The sequence below is a fragment of the Ascaphus truei genome, chromosome 1 (genome assembly GCF_040206685.1).
Source record: "Ascaphus truei isolate aAscTru1 chromosome 1, aAscTru1.hap1, whole genome shotgun sequence".
Taxonomy (NCBI): Eukaryota; Metazoa; Chordata; class Amphibia; order Anura; family Ascaphidae; genus Ascaphus; species Ascaphus truei.
Window position 1 is genome coordinate 58,823,089 of NC_134483.1, and position 19,641 is coordinate 58,842,729.

At 42.6% G+C, this 19,641-nt stretch overlaps 1 protein-coding gene across 1 annotated transcript in view; it reads right to left on the reverse strand.

Moving 5' to 3' along the window:
* The window catches only part of OXCT1 (3-oxoacid CoA-transferase 1), a 227,914-nt gene that overhangs the window by 155,883 nt on the left and 52,390 nt on the right, over positions 1-19,641 (reverse strand). Inside the window, exons 6-7 of the mRNA XM_075588804.1 lie at positions 9,158-9,264; positions 5,222-5,282 (exon numbers count right to left, since the gene is read on the reverse strand). Of these exons, the coding sequence (XP_075444919.1) occupies positions 5,222-5,282; positions 9,158-9,264 (168 nt within the window). The remainder of the gene's footprint in view (positions 1-5,221; positions 5,283-9,157; positions 9,265-19,641) is intronic.

Below are 19,641 nucleotides of genomic sequence, written 5' to 3' on the forward strand. Positions count from 1 at the left end.
TGAAGTGTAAATTATATTCATTAGTATTTAAAGTCTGAATGAGACCATTTTTGTCCCGACAAAAACCAGGACAAATGTCACGCATGCGAGCCTAAATCTAGGCTGGTTGCTCCTCTGCTAAACTCTGGCGGCCCGCTGCCGCATAACATCATCTCCCCCCGCCTGCTTCTATCACAACCCTGTCCCACAGGTAGGTAGGAGGAGGGGGAGAGAGCTGGAGGAAGGGGTAGAGACCTGAGGAGGAGAGATGATGAGGAGGATGGGGATAGAGTTGGAGGAGGAGGGGGTAGAGACCTGAGGAGGAGAGAAGATGAGGAGAGATGATGCTGAGGGGGAGAGAGATAAAGAGAGATAATGAGGAGGGATGAGGAGGGGGAAAGAGCTGGGGAGAGATATCCTCCAATTGAAATCTAGGCAAATATTTCTCCTGCACCTACAAAATACGTTCATTTATAATGGGGCCATGACATTTTTTGCCCGGGGCCCACACATGTCTAGCTACGCCACTAAGCACAGAGCTATTTTCTGTACAAACTACACAGAACCTTATAAAAAAAAGAAATGTCTTCATATTCTCAGATAAGGTTCTCTGATGTCTGCTAATGTCATAGGAGGGCCATAGCAGCCATGTTACTACAGGTTTTTGCCTATTTTCTTTGAATAAAGTAGACAGTACATCAGTGTGCAGTGTTGTGAACAAATATTTAACAAAAAGTGAACATGCACCTTGAAGTAAAGGTACGTGGTAATATAAACTGTCTTCTTTCTTCAGGAGCCGTTAATGCCAAGCAAACAAAAGTAATGGAGGAAAAGCTCATTTAATTAAATGTAGGAGAATCACCTGACCTCCGTGTTTTTATCCTGTGCTCTTTGGCCATTTTCAGTACAGATTTGATTATCACCTTGAACATGCCCTGTGCTCGATTATAAAATAATACGGAACTTTGATTGAACCCTCTCAAACAAGCATTATTAATATCTCGTGTGTGTGTGTGTGTGTGTGTGTGTGTGTGTGTGTGTGTGTGTGTGTGTGTGTGTGTGTGTGTGTGTGTGTGTGTGTGTGTGTGTGTGTGTGTGTGTGTGTGTGTGTGTGCGTGCGTGTGTTAGGCAACAGGCCATACTGTAAGTGTGGTAAATTAAATCCCAATGAAAACATTCACATTCAACCTTGGGAATATACTGTAACTGTGCATAAAGGTTTGTAATACAGAGGATCCAGCTGAACACATGAACTATAAGAGTAGTATATATTTTTAATATTACAATGAATAACAATGTAAGCAACATTTGAATTGAGAACAAATGGTTGTTTAAAAGATCCCATATAAATGAATAGCTGACACAAGGTCAGCGAGGCATGAGAAGAAAGTACATTCAGTAGTGTATTCCAAGGCTAATTTTTAATTTGACATTAAGTGACTGCATGAAGTGAAGACAAGTGAATTAGTGAATAAAAATACAAATGTTAAAATGACACGATATCTCTATAATAGTTGCTGAAAGAGATTTAAGTCTCTATTGGAGTGAGGAGGATGATATGTGACCTGGAACAATTGTGGTGATGTATATACAACCATCTGATCTATGTGTCATAAATTGACAGCTGCCGTATATATTTGTAGCGCTTGACCACCTTTGTTGGTAAATGCTACTTATCATTCAATTGTAATGTAAGCTCCTTTGATAAGGTAGTGAACAGGTGCCACGTTAATATTCTTCCAGATTAAATAAACCACATAATGTTAACTCTAACGTCCATATATATGCTAGACATGTAGGGCTGTTCTATTGTGCGTGCTCGCTTGCTGCACCGTGCGCGGAAATTATAATTGGTTGAGGTTAGTCAGCCTTTCTAGAGACAACAGATGTGAGACACACTGTCTAATACCCATCACTTCTGTGCCGTCATTTACACCGGACGTCCGGGAAGACGTATTAAAATAAAACTGGCTGACACAGGAGGAGGTTTATAAGAATTCAAGACTACATTCGTGGATACCTATTTTAATGTAAATTATTATTCCTGCAATCTAGAATAGTGGCAGTTATGTTTTATATCGGCTCCATAAAATTAGCTTTTCATCTCTCCCTTAGCCAATACATCAGTGCACAGACACAGATCAAAGAACAAGACGTCAGAGTGGAGAGCAAATGTACCTATAATGTTATATGCCTCATATGATTCCCACTGAGATCTGATAGTTCTGAAAACTAAAAGATATTATTACAAATTCTACAGCTTCTATTCCACTCAGTCTGGATTTCTGTCACTTGCCTATATAAAATAAGTTAAACACATTTACAATCCACATTACGCATAGTAAGCAATAGAAATTGAAGGGAGGGGGGGAGGTTTCAAGTAAAAGATTTAGGAGTTGGTAGAGAAAATGAAAGCAATTATTCAGATCTGGTTTAATTTTAATCTCAGAAGTGCTGACCAAACAACTGTAAAATGCACGCAAAAAATCATTAACATCTAATAGTATTTGAATATTACAGGTTAAACAAAATAACTAGTGTGATACCTGCACACACTGCAAGTCACTTCAACTGGCAATCTCTCCTACGATCAAAGTAAACTAATGCAGGTGACATGTATAAAGGGGTGATCAATACTTCCCTCTCCCCCCCCCCCAAATGTGACACCCACAGTATAGTCTTTTATATAATTTTTTACGTTAGTTTGTAAACATGGTAGACAGATTGTTAAAGAAGAGTTTGCACAGCTGGAGACCCTTATCTACTATTGGTTCTCTGATAAGTTCAGGGTGAGAAAAAGGGTAACGAAAATACAGACGAGACGAGTATTCTAAAGCTTGCCTTAAACTAGCCCGGTTACATGCTGGGTACATACTGGGTGTAACCTGGCTAGTTTACGGCTAGTTTAAGGCATTTCTGCATTGACTAATGACCCATCGGATTAACACAGCAGGGGTCCCTGGCAGTCCCATTCAGTTTGAATGGGACTGCCAGGGACCCCCACTGTTAATCTGATGGGCCATTAGTCAATGCAGAAATGCCATAAACTTGCCTTAAACTAGACTCAGCATGTACCCAGCATGTACCTGTGTCTTTTTGGTGATTTCCACTGGTTTGTGTTAGAATAACCATCTGCACTACAGTACTTGATTGACAAATCACTTCGCCCTTAAGAGACCCATAAGAAATTAAAATTGTAATAATTTCACCAAAAATGAAAGCAGCCATATGTGTGGAATAGGACCTTTGGATGTGACCAAATCGCCACCAGCGCTCCGCCACCATAACTACTGACCACAGAGCGACTCGCTGCAGGTCAGCTTGCCGTTACCGCCTGCACATGTATTCTGCGCCTCTCCAAGCCAGGCATCGACTCTTGCACCTGGGAACCTCCACCGCAGCATGTCCTCAGCGCATCACTCAGCAGTAGGGCACCTCCGCCGCAGCATGTCCTCAGCGCCTCACCCAGCAGCAGGGCACCTCCGCCGCAGCATGTCCTCAGCGCCTCACCCAGTAGCAGGGCACCTCTCGCCAGCAGCATGTCGTTAGTGCCTCACCCAGCGGCAGGGCACCTCTCGCCAGCAGCATGTCCTCGGCGCCTCACCCAGTAGCAGGGCACCTCTCGCCAGCAGCATGTCGTCAGAGCCTCACCCAGCAGCAGGGCACCTCTCGCCAGAAGCATGTCCTTAGCGCCTCACTCAGCAGCAGGGCACCTCTGCCGCAGCATGACCTCAGCGCCTCACCCAATAGCAGGGCACCCCCGCCGCTGCATGTCCTCAGCGCCTCACCCATTAGCAGGGCACCTCCACAGCATGTCCTCAGCGCCTCACCCAGCGTCAGAGCTCCTCCACCGCTGCATGTCCTCAGCGCCTCACCCAGCAGCAGGGCACCTCCTCCTCCGGATGTCCTCAGCGCCTCACCCATCGGCAGGGCACCCCCGCCGCAGCATGTCCTCAGCGCCTCACCCAATAGCAGGGCACCCCCGCCGCTGCATGTCCTCAGTGCCTCACCCAGCGGCAGGGCATCTCCTCCGCAGCATGTCCTCAGTGCCTCACCTAGTAGCAGGGCACCCCTGCTGCTGCATGTCCTCAGCGCCTCACCCAGCGGCAGGGCATCTCCTCCTCAGCATGTCCTCAGCGCCTCACCCAGCGGCAGGGCAGGGCATCTCCTCCGCAGCATGTCCTCAGTGCCTCACCTAGCAACAGGGCACCTCCACCGCTGCATGTCCTCAGCGCCTCACCCAGCGGCAGGGCACCTCCGACGCAGCATATCCTCAGCGCCGGGCTCCGCCGCAGCATGTCCTCAGCGCCTCACCAGCGGCAGGGCAGGGCTTCGACGTGCAGGAGACTTAGTCGTGAAGAGTGGAAAAAATGGGGAATGAACCCCCAAAACCTGAGGCTACAACCAGGGGAAATTGTATTTCAGTCCATAGAGCACAGAGAAAGGCACAACTTCTTCATAAACATATAAACTTGATAAAGCTGTAAATCCTTCTAACGTCACCGGACTAATTCAGGGTGGGGGGGAGGGGCTATAAAGCGTGTATACTGGTAGAAGTACAAAAAGGCACGTCAATGGAAATGCCAGAAGGTAAGTCACAATATCCAGTGTCTGCTAGCATCACCTACACCCCGTTTCCCACGATGAAGGAATCAACTGGCAAGTACTCACAGTAGGATGTGTAGACTGCCGGATGTTGCTGATAGAAGGCAGCGTAGTTCCAAGCTGCTTGCTGTGTCGGCGTGCTCCAGCCAGTGATCAATACAAGAGGCTCTGAGGACATGTGGAAAGCGGTGATGGCGAGCTGACCTGCGGTGTCTCACCCTCCGGTAAGTAGTTATGGCTGTGGCGTGCTACAGTAGTCGTGATTTGGATGCAGCCGAAAGGCCGCACCCAAAATTCCTAGACCAAATCTGCGTTATTAGAATTGCTAGATTTGTTTTTAAAAGTCAATTCGACTTAAATTTAAAAAAAAGTTATTTTCTAGCTGGTAGTCAATGTGTCGTCTTCATTAAAATATGATGGGGTAAGGAGAAACCCCATACAAACAGAACATCCCATTAAAGGAACAACATTCAAAATTGTACATTCGCTAATACGTTTTTGCTCAGGTGATAGCTGTGGCATCAAAAAGCTCATGTACAGAACACACTTGCAAACATATATCATGCTTGCCCACCAAACAAAAAATAATATTGCCTTCAAATCAATGTAACTATTCACAAAACAGTATTTCACATACCTCAACAAGAGTTATTTTTGCTGCTTTACACATTGGCTGGTTAAAGTTTCTTGCTGTCTTTCTGTGTAGAAAAGAAAGTTGTTTAGAATATATGTACAGAAGCCCCTCAGTCAGCTACTATTGGGTTATGGGTCTAAGTAATGAAAGGGGTTAAATTGTACCCCTCTTATAATCATAGTGATGTTATTATAGGGAGGGAGTTAGTATAAATAACACGTCTTTATTCCTCCAGGGCATTATTGGCCAGTAATGTCCTGTTCTTTGGGGATTATTACTATTAAAGGCTAAATATAGGCTTTTTTTCAGAAATAAGACACTTTTGAATAGTTGTATAGATTTTTTTAATTAAAATAAAACGGTAAATACATTAAAGCATCTCTATATACACTAAGGCTGGGGCCATGTTGCCTTCGCTCGTGCAGAGGTGCGCGGCCGTTACGTCACCCGTGTGAAGCGGGTGTGTTTTGTGGCAGTGGAGATGCGCTGTGCTGCGCCGTGGGGGGCGTGCCTAGGGGTGTCATGGAGCTGGTTCGACCTCATTGGGCGAACCAATCACGTGACCAGCCTGTCGCACCAAGAAATCAGAAATCAAAACACACACTGCAGCCCCTCCTCTACACACACAAAACACACACAGCAGACACACACCAACAAAACAGACTCTGCTGCCCCCTCTACACCCACACCCACAAAACACACACAACAATAAAACACTCTTCTGGCTCCCTTTACACCCACAAAACACACAACAGACACACAAACCTTTCCCCTCACTCTCCTGTGCGGAGCTCTCTGCAGGCAGGGTGGGGGAGGAGTCGGTGTCTGGCTGCAGACAGGGAGGGAGGAGAGTCAGTGCCTGGCTGCAGGGTGGGAGAGGAGTCAGTGCTGGCTGCAGGCAGGGTGGGGGAGGAGTCAGTGTCTGGCTGCAGGCAGGGTGGGGGAGGAGTCAGTGCCTGGCTGCAGACAAGTTGGGGGAGGAATCAGTGTCTGGCTGCAGGCAGGGTGGGGGAGGAGTCAGTGCCTGGCTGCAGGCAGGGTGGGGGAGGAGTCAGTGCCTGGCTGCAGACAAGTTGGGGGAGGAGTCAGTGTCTGGCTGCAGGCAGGGTGGGGGAGGAGTCAGTGTCTGGCTGCAGGCAGGGTGAGGGAGGTCTCAGTGCCTAGCTGCAGACAGGGTGGGGGAGGAGTCAGTGCCTGGCTGCTGTTTCCTGTCCAATCGCCTCCCCTGTCTGAGAGCTGCTCTCACTCTTTGTGAATGAGAACTGAAAGCTGATTGGCTGAAAAACTTGGCAGGGTGCCAAAAATTCCGGCCCATTACTGATTGGATAATGCCCGGAATTTTAACCAATCAATCAGAGAGCAGGGATTTCAATAATGCCTGGAATTCAACAGCTTTAGCCTATAATAGGAGTTGTGTGGATTGTTCTAGAAGTTTAAGTATTTGTTAGTCTGTAATTTGGCCATCTCATCCTTTTTTAGTTATAGTAAAGTAACCCTTTAAGCAGTAAGCGCCTTTAGCAAAGATAGGGAAGAGAACCAATGAAACCTAGTGCAGGGGAAACCTGGTCAAAGTATCAGTATATCCCACTGGTTCCCACAAGGTGGGGCTGGATATACAGAGCTCTGCAGGCAGCGGGAGGCAGCATCATGTCTATCTGACTCTGAGGGACTCCTCTATCCTAATCAATCCTTCGGCAAATATAAGTACCTCCTCTGGGTGAGGCCCGGGACCCCTTACAGGTTGACTCACCACTCAAAGTATTGTATATATGTTTTATTTTTGCTAAATAAGTTTTTTTTTTGTTACGCGGGTTCTGGACTATTTTATGAAAGACGGTTTTTGTTACAGTATATATAAATGTTCCTGACGTCACGCCTGGCCTCGCAACAATCCACAACCTATGTCTTGCCCCGAGAGACTGAGCATGCATTTCCCTCATTTATCTGACGTGACCCTTCAAGCCGGTAATAAGGGGCTTACATACATACATCCATCCATCCATACATACATCCATACATACATACATCATACATACATAGATAAATACATACATAGCACACACAGGGGGTAAAGAGCCTTTCCAGGAGGCAGTTGTTGAGCATGGTAAATGATATAAGGGACAGTCCCAGTTAGATCACAAGTGTTGTTATACAATTTTAAATAACACTCTTTTTGCATCAGATAAATAATTAACACTTATTGCTGTTAAAAAGCACAGGCAGATTTTGACATTTAAACATTGTGTCATTATGGCTGCAACATGTTTGCTTGTTAAACCCAGAGAAATCCTGCTAATTTCTTTTCTTGAAGTCACTTTTTATTTCAAGTAAATACCATCCCTTGGTTAAATTTCTAACGTTCCAAATCACAAGTATGAATAAGCAAATAAAATGACTTAATTATTTTTATTGTCCTTATTCCTGTAGCTGTGGTCTTCCAAGCGTGTAATCTATTTCAAACAATTTTAGCTGATTTTACTCAAATATATTAAGCAGGATTTTTGTCATTTACCAATCAGATGTCCTAACACACAAATTAATAAATAAAAGTGTATACTATGCGCCCCAGAGAAGCAGGTTGTGTTTGAGGCACCTGACATGCGACTAAGCCAGGGCTGTGTTGCCCTGGAAACCACATAATGTTGAAGTGAATTGAACTCTGATGTGACATTTGGAAGAATAAAATCTTAGGCTGACAGACATGAAGTTGATATGACATTTTAAAGGGTGAGGATGGGCCCTTTCAGTGGCGTTTTGGTTGTAACAAATTTACGTGTTTCGATTTAGCAAAAAAAATGATGGAAGAGACGCAGACCATTTTAATTTTTTTGGAAAATTCGAACTTTTGAGCATGAGTTTTCTGTGTGCAAACTCAAAAGTTTGCCTAATTTATTAAAAATAATAATAATTATGTTTAGAGGATGAGCCTCTCTCTGATTTTGGCTCATATTTCCCTCCGATTCTAACATTTCATTACATTTGAACAGCCGACACATTTGTGAAATTCTGATTTCGAACCCGCTCATCTTTAGTAAAGTGTACCGATACACTGTGTACTACCGATACACCGTCCACTACCGATACGTGTACAATGATACACCGTGTATTACTTATACAACGTGCACCACTTATACAACGTGCACCGATACACCGTCTACTTCTTATACAACGTGTACTACCGATACACCGTCCATTACCGATACACTGTGTACTACTCGTACAACATGTACCGATACATCCTATGGAGGGATACTCTAAGGCCCTATCACTGAGGAGCCTATAGTGGAGTGCCTTGCCATCACTTCTTTTGGGTAGGACGCACCTGAGGGTCATATAGGGGTACCCTAAAATTGGTAGTGACATTTCCTTGTCTGGGAAATAACAAAGGGGCTTTTAGCCTAGTTACGTAACCTCAAAACTGTGTAGGTTCATATTTACAGATGAGACCCCCTCCTCTGGTACCTCCTGGGATCTGAGGGTGGAGTTCTTCTCCCCTCCAATTAATGGACTTCTCTCCCTACCTTTGTCTCTAGGCAGAAAAAGGGTGGGGTTTAACTTCTGCGGAGTCACCCTAGACCAGGTCACCCATCTAGCATATTCTAGAAACAAGGTGTGGCCAGGCCCCATGCCTGGCTACTTTGCAACATATTATCTAAGAAAAATTACTGGGAGTTATCTCCTTAAATCCCTTTACTATGTAAGAATCCCACATGGGGTGCTGCATACAGTTAGCACCCATTAGTACCTTGAGATTAAGCATTAAAATTAAGAAAATGTATATTTATGCAGCGTTCCTAGTTTGTTGTCAGAAACCTCAAGTGATATTTTCTCTATGCAATCACCCGATTCACAGTGTGAAAACAATTTCCATAAATATGAATTCGATTAGTCAGTGATATTTAACAATATCTAACCCACTCCCATGGGAAGCTGCCTTACCTGAATACAATATTTCCAGCGCGATCTGCTTTCCAAGCTTTTATTAGTGCATAGTCTCCAGTAATTGACCTTTCCATAACAAACTGACGGCCATTAAACTCCTTGATCTAGAAGGAATGAAACAGAGGGCATGTCACTATCAATAGCTATAACAACACAATCTTGTTTACTAACAAAACTGTAGTAAGAGTGACTCTGCATGAAGTCCAGTCATATTAGAAATAGTAGCACTGCATGAATAAGAGGCGAACACAAATTGATTTATGAAAGAAAGAGAGAAGTGAAACAAAAAACTCTTATGTTACAGCTCTTGTTCATGAATAGAACATCCTAAACAAAGTTAAAAAAACTGAGCATGATAGCTGAAAGCTGCAGTTCAAGCAATATCCTACAGTACATGTGTTTTTTTTTAATAAATCCATTCTGTATTATGAGAAAATACTTGTAGCATTTAAACAAAAACAAAAAAAACATTGTTAAATACAATTTTAATGTATTAAAATGTAACAAGCGTTTTTTGTTCCTATAGCAACCATTTATAAAGTCACATTCCCTTCTTCTTCTGAAACAGGCTCTGGCACACCCCTTTTTGAGCCCCTGCCCTCTCTCAAGCAGTGCAGAAATTGTATCTAGTGACTGCTTGTCACATGATCCTCCACACAGAACTTTGCATCTTGTTTCCTCTTCTGCTGCAGAAATTTAGTGAACCCCCGAGCTGAATCTTGCCGATCGATCACAGGTGAACGGATCGATCGGCAACGTAGCTAATTACTTGTCAGTGTGTAGATTGTATTGGTGCACATACAGTATTGAATGGAAAAATACTTTTTTTGAAAACGGCAGCTTGAACTGCTGCTTGAAGGGGACCGATTGGACTTCAAAACTGCATGAACACACTGGAGTAAGAAAGCTATTACATATGTTTTCTTGATGTTATTTTGACAAAGAGAATTACAGTATGTTTTACCATGGAATTGAAAAAATGTAGATTTAGGTATAATTGCATCATTTTTTGAACATGTAAAAAAAGGTGCAAAAACATACAACAACTCCAGATTTTCCACACATCTCACATGTTTTCCATACATCTCACATGTTTCCAAGGTCAATTACAATTAAATAAATACATATATACATATATTACAGTAAGTGAAGTTTGTAGCTGGCATTCCTGTAACAATGGTATAAAGGCCTGGTGCTAGTCCCCTAAGAAAATAGAGCATACGTTACCAGCAATGAAGATGGCAAGAAGGAGACAGCACTCGGCAAGTAATCAAATAAAAGATATATTTGATATATGACACACAAAACCAGAGGATCGAAACGTCGGTTTTGTGTATCATATATATCAAATAGATATTTTATTTGATTACTTGCTGAGTGCTGACTCCTTCTTGTCATCTTCATTGCAGGTAATGTATGCTATATATTACAGTATACATACATATGTAGAAACAGGTGGAGAACAACTCCCAAAAGTAGAGCTCAGTAAAGCATGTGAGCAGGCACTGATGAGTTAATACACATCTGCAAAAGTGTAATCACTCCAGTATAAATTCATCCACAATAATCTTCATCCTATTGTGCTCAAATATACATGGGTAGATCAAGCATTGGAATGGGGATATCTCAGGGAGAACACCAACAGGATCAACCAAAAAAAAACAAAATAGCTTGCAGTTACCCTAGAATGCTTGAGGAGGACGCTCTGACGCGTTTTGTGCACGGAGGCACTTTGACAAAGTGCCTCGGCGCACGAAACGCATCAGAGCGTCCTCCTTGAGCTACTTGTGGCGATGTAACATGGTTTGAAGACCTCCATAAAGATAATTTTTAGTGACCCAGCGGCATTAGTCTCTCCTTGGCAGCACAGTGTATACAGTGCATGGCTTGCTTCTCCCCGACGGAAGAAACCTCAACTAGCTATATACATATGAAGCCAGATCAGCTGATGTAGTGAAAATAAAGGTGAACAATAGCGCTCATGCAAAAAATGAATTACAATGAATTACAAAAAACCTGTGATATAGAGTCCAAGGTAGTCCTGGAGCTGCCCAAAGAAGTGAATCTGGAATCTCCTACCCAGATTTGGTAATGTAGGGGAAAGACACCTCCTGTGGCGCTGAGGAATGGTTTAATTGTGATTGTAGACAAAGTTCTTTTCTTGATGGATTCCTCAAGAGAAAAAGAGAAAACAAGCATACACACTGCAATAGTGCATTACCCAGGGACAACTAGGATGTATAAAGAGAGCAATTTTAATACAATAATAAAATACACTATAAAATACCAAATAAAAAATTGATTACACTAAAAATACAAAGATTTATACTAAAAAGAACTATCTGTGCCTTGGCATAGGAACCAGATGTCTTGAAACTTGCTCCGTTTGGTGTAAAATTGGAAACCTACTCACCAAAAGTGACTAGGACATAAGCGTGTGAAATGGTCTTATCAGCATATGAGACCGCTTGCTGCGAGGTGAAATTTGGTGAGTAGGTTTCCAATTTTACACCAAACGGAGCAAGTTTCAAGACATCTGGTTCCTATGCCAAGGCACAGATAGTTCTTTTTAGTATAAATCTTTGTATTTTTAGTGTAATCAATTTTTTATTTGGTATTTTATAGTGTATTTTATTATTGTATTAAAATTGCTCTCTTTATACATCCTAGTTGTCCCTGGGTAATGCACTATTGCAGTGTGTATGCTTGTTTTCTCTTTTTCTCTTGAGGAATCCATCAAGAAAATAACTTTGTCTACAATCACAATTAAACCATTCCTCAGCGCCACAGGAGGTGTCTTTCCCCCCCAGATCAGCTGATGGCTACTATTCTGCCTTTGGGCTGGCAGTAAACCCTGGTACAATCAGATTGCCAGTAGTTGGTATGGGGTTTTCCCCCTTCCCTTTGGTACTGCACTTGAGTGACAGCAGGGGGTGGTACATCATGTGATAGCTGGGACAATGGGGTGCCTGCCTCCTGGCTGTACTTAAAGGCAGGACCACCCTAAAGTTAGTAGTGTTCCTTCCCCCTCGGGAAAGGCAGGTCACACAACTGGGAGCCTGAGATTGGGGCCTTCCCTTATTCTCTTCCTTCCGGGGGGAGCGTGAGTGTGGACCATACCTCTGCCAGGGAGGTGGGGAAGAGATAGGATGGCTGTGGGTGCCAATGACCATCATCCAGTGAATAACTGAGTACTGCATCGGGCAGAACCTGCCTTGTTCCTGTAACTGTACAGAAGAGTAATAAAATCGTTCCTGTTTGCATATACCTCCTGCCTGGTGCGTGACCTTACTGGAGGGAGAGGTAATAAGTTCTACCATGGAAGATCACCTTCAGTTCCTGGAATCTACGGCAGAGGGAGGCTCTGCACTGCTAAAGAGATATGTGGGGTATGAACCCCAGTACCCTCATCCTGTGTCACCACTACCATCAGCGTACGACTCAGCCCTCCTGTTGCCAGCAGGTATATGCACCACGCACGTAGTAATGGACACATCTCCCACCGGGTTGGAAAAACACTGTTACATATAGCCTGTGTAGAAAGTACGCTTGTCCTGCATGCCTCAGGATAAAGATGGTAGTAGACTTTAAACGATGGTCAAGTCTTCATGATAGAATTTCTAAAGCATGGAGTCAAAATACATGAAGGAAACACAGAAGGGCACATCGAGTGAAAACGTTACATATACAGTTAGGTCCGATAATAATTGGAGACTGACACAATTTTCATGATTTTGGCTCTATACGCCACCACAATGGATTTGAAATGAAACAACCGAGATGCAATAGAAGTGCAGACTTTCAGCTTTAATTCAAGGGGTTGAACAAAAATATCGTATGAAACGTTTAGGAATTGCAACCATTTTCATACACAGTCCTCTTATTTCAGGAGCTCAAATGTAATTGGACAAATTAATACAATCATAAATAAAATTTTCGTTTTTAATACTTTGTCGAGAATCCTTTGCAGGCAATGACTGCTTGAAGTCTGGAACGCATGGACATCACCAAACGCTGGGTTTCCTCCTTTGTGATGCTTTGCCAGGCCTTTACTGCAGCTGTCTTCAGTTGTTGTTTGTTCTGCCTTAAGTTTTGTCTTCAGCAAGTGACATGCATGCTCGATCGGGTTGAGATCAGGTTATTGATTCGGTCATTGCAGAATATTCCACTTCTTTGCCTTAAAAAACTCATGGGTTGCTTTTGCAGTATGTTTTGGGTCCTTGTCCAATCAACTTCGCTGAATTTGGCTGAATCTGAGCAGACAATATATCCCTATACACTTCAGAATTCATCCGGCTTCTTCTGTCTCCTGTCACATCATCAATAAACACTAGTGACCCAGTGCCATTGGAAGCTATGCATGCCCATGCCATCACACTGCCTCCACCGTGTTTTACAGATGATGTGGTATGCTTCAGATCATGAGCCGTTCCAAGCCTTCTCCATATTTTTTTTCCCCCATCATTCTGGTACAGGTTGATCTTGGTTTCATCTGTCCAGAACTGGGCTGGCTTTTTTAGATATTGTTTGGCAAAATCTAATCTGGCCTTTCTATTATTAAGGCTTATGAATGGTTTGTACCTTGTGGTGAACTCGCTGTATATGCTCTCGTGAAGTCTTCTCTTTATGGTAGACTTGGATAATGATATGCCTACCTCCTGGAGAGCGTTCTTCACTTGGCTGGATGGTGTGAAGGGGTTTTTCTTTACCATGGAAAGGATCCTATGATCATCCACCACTGTTGTCTTCCGTGGACGTCCAGACCTTTTTGTGTGTTGCAGAGCTCACCAGTGCGTTCTTTTTTTTTTTCTCAGAATGTACCAAACTGTTGATTTGGCCACTCCTAATGTTCCTGCTATCTCTCTGATGGATTTTCTTTTTTTTGCAGCCTAAGGAGCCCTGTTTAACTTGCATTGAGAGCTCCTTTGACCGCATATTGTGGGTTCACAGCAACAGCTTCCAAATGCGAATGCCACACCTGGAATCAACTCCAGACCTTTTACCTGCTTAATTGATGATGAAATAACGACGGAATAGCCCACACCTGTCCATGAAACAGCTTTTGAGTCAATTGTCCAATTACTTTTGGTCACTTGAAAAAGAGGGGGCTACATATTAAAGAGATGCAATTCCTAAACCCTTCCTCAAATTTGGATGTGAATACCCTCAAATTAAAGCTGATAGACTGCACTTTAAGCCCATATTCATTATTTAACTGTAACTTGAATTTATTTTGGTAAACAGCTGAAATAACAAAACTTGTATCAGTGTCCAATTATTTCCGGACCTAACTTTATATATTTTATACGTGGCTCGACAAACCAAGTCGCCCATGGCTGGCGAGATTGGAAGCAGTGGAGGGCGGTGGCTGAGGAGGACCACAGGAACGGAGTAGAGGAGGAAAACAGCGTGCGTCAGGAGAAGAGAACTGCGGACCATGTCAGCGCAGCAGTTGCTGCACAGGAGGGCTGCAGGGGCAGGGTGCATCTCAGTCTAAAGACTTCAGGGTCGGGATATTCCCCGGCAGTACTCCCGTGCTGTTACTGCTGAACTGATATGCCACAGTTCTCGTTTCCTGCCGCGCACGGTTTTCCTCCTCTACTCCGCTCCCATGGTCCTCCTCAATCCTCTGCCGCCATGCCGTTCACCTCCTCTGCTACTCCGCTCCGTGGTCCTCCTCAGTCCTCTTCTGCCGTGCCGTTCACCTCCTCTGCTGCTCGCTCACGTGGTCTTCCTCCGCCGTGCAGTTCACCTCCTCTGCTGCTCCGCTCCCGTGGTCCTCCTTCACCGTGCCGTTCACCTCCTCTGCTGCTCCGCTCCCTTGGTCCTCCTTAGTCCTCTGCTGCCGTGCCGTTCACCTCTTCTGCTGCCCAGCTCCACGGTAGCCAGGTAGGTGAGAGGAGAGGGATGAGAGAGGGAGAGGGGTGATTGAGGGGTGAGAGAGGGAAGGAGGTGAGAGAGGCAGCACATGCCATTTAAAAAATAAAAACTTTTTTTAAGGAGGGCGAGTCCGTTTGTCTGGCGAGTAGCTTTTTGTATAATTTGTCGAACCCTGTATGTGTGTGTGTATATATGTAAATATATATATATATATACACACTGTATATAATCTTATTTATATATGGTCAACATTGTACGCAATGCATTTCAAAATTACAATACTTTACAATAAATTACATTGGGAATAAGTGCAACGGTAAATGACAATATGAGGCAAAACGAGATCCTGCCATGAAGAGCTTACAAATATTTGGCCATTTAATGCATATAGAGACACAGAAGCCCAATGTTTTGGGGCAAAACATCTCCTCCTTTCTGCACTTAAAGACAGCGTGGTTTTGCACTGAAAGTCTGTCTGTGTCTCTCTCTCCATAAATACATACATACATACATACATACATACATACATACATACATACACCAAAACAGCTATAACTCAAACATTTTCTTTTCTAGAGTTGGTTAGACAAAAAAAAAACAGGCATTGCTATTCAAAACGGGAAGAAAATGCTGTAGTAACTTTATTTAGTCCCTAATGAATCTTGATGCTTTGGCATTTCCCTGAAAACATGTCAAAATTGTTGTATATAAATGTATAGTACATAAAATCATCAACTATTCTATGACATTCACAAGTTTTGCATTCTTAAGTTCATGTAACTGTACTTGTAACCATGTATTATTTGTTTTACTCTGTGCCCAGGACATACTTGAAAACGAGAGGTAACTCTCAATGTATTACTTCCTGGTAAAATATTTAATAAATAAATAAATAAACAATTCATGCATTTTCCAACACATCTAAAACTCAATAAATAACTTTGCATTTCTCACTTGAGCATCCCATAACATTTCTTTCATCGAGCTTTTGGTAAATGATTTATTATGTTCTTTTTCATAAAGAGCTTTATTTGTTGACCAACTAGACATTAATCCAGAATATGCAGTTCATTGACAAAGGACATATTTTGAAGTGCTATGATTATCCATGAATCTTAAAAACATATGTGATTGAGACTAGCCAAATCTGTAAGTGACCATTGTTTTAATTTGACTCACAAGTTATTTTAAGAGGTATAAAGAAAATGCATTTCCATGTATCAGCTCACATGCCAACCTAGAACCAGGCCACCATTTTCTTAACTCCATTCACTGGGACTATGAAATTCGAATTTCTAAAATGGCCACCATAGCACATATTAATAACCCAAGTTTCCTAACAGGGACAAACTGGAAAGGGTGCGGGGACTTTGAGGCGAGTCTGTCTGCTATATGAGCACAACCCCAGCAAAACATTTAAGATATCAAAAACGACCAGAATGATGAGCATGAAATGTGGCAAAACATTAATAGACATAATAACACAGAAATTACCATCTCTCTCTTCTTAAAATTAGCACACTCAGATTGTGTGTGATTCATTATCGGATTCTTTTTCTCTAAAAGTATGGAAATTATTCTCTCTCCTGTACTCACAGGGGGCACAAACAACAGAAAACACACAAAATGGTCTGCTACTGGAATGTAAGCAACATTGTCAGGATCATAAGGGAGGGCAGAAGGCAGCAACACTCCGAGCTTGCTGGTTTATACTGCAGATTGTGCCAGTACGGTCAATTATACATTACAGCAAAAGCATATGTTGGTGGTGTCCATGTTTTATACAACAATCTAAAATGTGTTGCTTGCTTCAAATAATGCACTGCGCATCTGGTACAATAATAGATTTGTACTACAATATGCTGGAGATGCCTGTTCCTATAGTGCCACCTTCTGGAGTATTTTACTACTGTACATTCAGAATTATTCCTGGAATACATACAATATATTACATGGGTAGTTTAGGTTAAAATGATATCAGCTTTGAAGCCATTGTGGGATTAGGACGTTTAAGCCTCTAAAAAGAACTAGTATGACATGACCACGTATGGCGTAATGTCAAAGTAAAAGTGAGGATTTACACAATGTAAATTCGGGGCTACAAGAAAAATGCAAAAGAGTAACAAATTGCACAAATTGCTACACCAGACCATCTCACACTCCGAAAGTTATTAGTGAAAAACACATTTGCTAAAAAAATAATCGGCAGACTACAAATTACAGTATTTAGGTGTTATTCAATTAAATACATGGGTATACATTTTTAGCAATACAGAATGACTTTGGGGGAAGCAGAAATATCAGTATGGCCCTTTTCACATTGTTAGTCCTCACACTATGGCAGAACAAAAATAAGTAACATATGTCATTGTTGTTTCTACGGGTACTGTACATAAATAAACAAATCTATCCATGTGATACTTCATACTTAAAAATAGATGTTGACTGCAGATTAACGTCAAAGGTGGACTATTTACAAGCTACAGCAGTTGTCCAATATACGTCAATCGGGTGCATCTAGACCAGAGGTCTCAAACGTAGTCCTCAAGGGCCACCAACAGGCCAGGTTTAATGGATATCCCTGCTTCAGCACAGGTGGCTCAATCAGTATCTCAGTCGGAGCCATCTGTGCTGATGCAGAGAAACCCATAAAAGCTATCCTGCTTGTGGCCCTTGAGGACGGAGTTTGAGACCCCTCCCTGCTCTCGAGGGTTTAATGTTTAAAGACAGCCTTTTTTTAACCAGTGAGACATTTATATATGCATATCTTTATTTATATAGCGCCAAAAGTGTACTCAGCGCTTCACAAAGAATACAGTACAGGGAATGATAATAATACAATAAGCGCAGCAAAATCAGAAATGGAAAGGAAATCACTGCCCCGAAGAGCTTACAATCTAAGTGGTATGTTGGGAGATTTACAGAGACAGCAGGTGAGGGAATAAATGCTGTAGATGGCAGTGCTTGGCCACAATGGTTGGTAGGAGTGAATGAGTGTGGGACAATAGCCATGAGTGCAGGCTGTTGCGATGCTTAATTTGTGAGGTGAGTTTTAAAGTTAGGCAGTATTAAATTAGATGTCATGGTTAACACCATTAGCAGGGGAAGAGGTGGCGGGGAGGCGTGGGTGAGAGCAGGTATGTATATGGCTGGGTCCAGGATTAGGAGAGAGATCCCCAGCAGCAGGAAAGAGTAGATAGAGATAGGGTGTGAATAGAGGATTTGTGGGGATGCTTTTTATTGAGGGGTAAATAAGTTGTTGGGAGAGAGGTGTGTAAATAATGGTGCAGTGTATGGGCACAGGCATAAGTGGAGGGGATAAAATAAATAATTCATGCACAATAGAGTGCTTAGCACTAAAACCAGGAATAACCCACTGGAAGTGATGTGCTGGTGATTAGGTGAACAAATCACTCACATAAACATCTGCAGGAGGATGATCTGCGCACGTGAATATCTCTCTTTAAAGACACATGGAGAGTACATAGCATAATACAGTTTAATGCACAAGCAAATGGATTCAAATTGGGGAAAGGCACACTCACATTCTCCCAAACAATAAATCGCAATGAGTGCTTTAAAGGGCACACTCGCGCCGCTCTGAGACTTCCGAACAGCTCTGGAACAGGGAAGGTGACAATGTAGGTCCCCGTTATCCGCCAAGGTTCTCCGATCAGCGTTGTGAGATTGCGGCCGTCGGCACTTCCGCATCTGCGCGCGCAGAGTCAGTAATATGGCCCAGTAGGGACAGAAGTCACTGAAAGGTATCTTCAGAGGATGAAACTCCGTCTGCCTGCCTCAGTCCTCTCTGGATCCCTTGGAGATAATAATTGGAAGAATGTCTCTCTCATATGGTGGTGGAGGGGCAATGCTCCCTTGCCATGGTGTAGCGTGTTCCTCCTACTGCAAACCGAAATCCTCGGAGGTGAATGGCGGCCGCACGCTACAACTAAGCGCTCATAAAGGAACGTAAAGATCCTTCATCTTGGAGACAGCGGCTGACACAGACACAAGATCCGGAACTATTGTGGACTTCAATACACACAGAGGTGACCTTGGAGTCTTCAGTTGGTGCATGGGCTGGTCCCATAATATGCCTTATTTTATCAGACAAATTGTAAGTGTGCATTTGTCTTGTCCGTGATGTATTAAAATATTTCCATCTGATTTTACACAAGGATCGGGCGCTTCTTTTCTCTTTTTCTCTAATAGGTACTGTGGGAGTTTGGTGAGCCCAAGAAGAAGCAGCCTGGACTTTTGTTACTCACATATCATGGACATTATGAGGACTTAAGTATTCTATTTTTATTATATATGATTTTGGCTCATTTTTTTCACATGTTTTTTATGTGTTTACAATTTTCTTATGAGCCTATTATACTTATATTTTATGTTTAGTTTAGTCCTATGACATATTGAGTCCTTTTTGTGATTTGCATTGCAAATTCATTTTTTAATTTAAATTTTCATTTTTTCAATATATTTTTATTTTTATTTTTTTACCCATTTTTTCAATTGTATGCACACTTCTTTTTTGTTTTTTAACTATCCAATTAGTTTTTTAATATTTTTTAGGCAAGTTATACAATTGATTCATGCCA